Source organism: Sclerotinia sclerotiorum, genomic scaffold, assembly GCF_000146945.2.
Source record: "Sclerotinia sclerotiorum 1980 UF-70 scaffold_5 genomic scaffold, whole genome shotgun sequence".
Classification (NCBI taxonomy): Eukaryota; Fungi; Ascomycota; class Leotiomycetes; order Helotiales; family Sclerotiniaceae; genus Sclerotinia; species Sclerotinia sclerotiorum.
In genome coordinates, this window is record NW_001820831.1 from 1,113,371 (window position 1) to 1,115,164 (window position 1,794).

At 47.9% G+C, this 1,794-nt stretch overlaps 1 protein-coding gene across 1 annotated transcript; it reads left to right on the plus strand.

The window, feature by feature from the left end:
- Positions 1-96: 96 nt before the first annotated feature.
- Positions 97-1,749, plus strand: SS1G_04402 (hypothetical protein; the record flags this gene model as incomplete). The annotated part of the gene is made up of 1 exon (XM_001594545.1): positions 97-1,749. The coding sequence occupies one exon, from the start codon at positions 97-99 to the stop codon at positions 1,747-1,749; it is 1,653 nt and encodes a 550-aa protein (XP_001594595.1).
- Positions 1,750-1,794: the final 45 nt, after the last annotated feature.

Below are 1,794 nucleotides of genomic sequence, written 5' to 3' on the forward strand. Positions count from 1 at the left end.
TGGAACCGATATCGAAACGAGCAAAGAGACAAGAGGTCCATTAAGCCCAAAGATACTTCATCCCGGGAACATACGGACACTAAATCTATTAGTGATATGACCGAAGCCACATCACCACGGCCCGATGAATCTGTGAGTCAAGTAGGAATATCTGATAGCCAAATACAACCTCGAAGCCCGGTGCAAAGCGACGTTCAAAGTACCTTCAGTACGGATAGTACGATCAGTAGTAGTACCGGCCTCAGCTTTCGGCTGGGACATGCTACATCATCAGCACGGTCTGCTCGAGATAGCCAAGGGAACAGCAGTAATTCCATGGAAGACAAAACTATCACGGCCACAATAGAATTGCTCAAGTCTGGATGTTTACCGGGAGATTATCTACCCCTGAAAATCAGCGTACAGCACACCAAAGCCATCAAAAGTATGCATGGAATTATAATTACGTTCTACAGACAAGGCCGAATAGATTCTGCGCCCCCTTTGTCACTGTTTAAAGATATTAAAGGGAAGGAAGCCGATAGACTAAAGCATGAAGAATACTATCCTAAATCTAAGACCGGATTGGGTGGCCTGTCACTAAGTTCCGCTGGATCAACCAGCGTCTTCCGGAAGGACCTTTCACAGACATTTGCCCCACTCATCGTTGACCCTACAACTCTGAGTGCCCATGTTACAGCATCCGTCAGAGTTCCCGAAGACTGCTTTCCAACTATAAGTAGTGTGCCTGGCCAGATGGTGAATTTTAAATACCAAGTTGAAGTTGTAGTAGATCTAGGCGGGAAGTTAGCCGGCCAACAACGACATGTACCACGGATTGGAACTGTTAGTCTTCCTTCCACCTATGGAAGCACAGGAAATAGATCAGAAGGAAATGCTAGCATGCTGGCTGCCTTTGGGGGTAGCATTGTTGACACGGATCACATAAGGCGAGAGAAAAGCGTGGTTGCATGTGTTTTCGAAGTGATTGTTGGAACTACGGATAGCGCTCGAAACAAAGCAAGGCATACGGGCAAACAACCAGCTGAACCTTCGAATTCAAGGCCAGTCACACCATCGCTGGCGCATAACCCGATAAAGGAGGAGCCCTTCGACCACGAGTATATACACCAGGAAAATGCAAACTATCCGAATCATCCTTATCAATATTACGATCCAAGTTACGAAGAACCGTATCCATATGAATTTAATCAACATTATGAACAGCATCCCGGTCAAAATTCTAGATACCCACCGCCTTCACATGCTCAAATATATGTACCACCACCGGAAGACGCCGGACAAGCAGAACTTAATGAAAAAGATCAACTCAGGAGGGCAGAACAGAGACTGCTCCCTAGTCAACCTCCTGAAGCATCATCATCGTCATCGCCGGCTGCAGCAGGGGGCAATGTCGGGCCATCTGCACCTCCTAATCAAAATGAAGAAGATCTCTACACAGCCGATGGTCTAACACGAAGCAGTTCCAGACCTCTTGCACCTCACTCAGTTGACAGGTCAGATTCGCAGTTGACCGAAATTCCAAGCATGGGCCCCTCAGCTCCCAGCCTCTCAGACCTTACCCCACACGCCTCGAACGTCACAGATGATAAACAAGAACTGGAACGTCAAAGACTCCTAGCGGAAGCGAGCGCACCCTCTGAGTTTCCCGATGTGGAAGAGGAAGGCGAGAGTAGCCAACAGGGTGGCGTGGCGTCCGCACCACATGATCATGAACCTTCAGCGCTGATATTTCATGAAGAAGGATGAATATGGGAGGGGATATGCACATCAGGATTTTGAAGGTACAAGGGC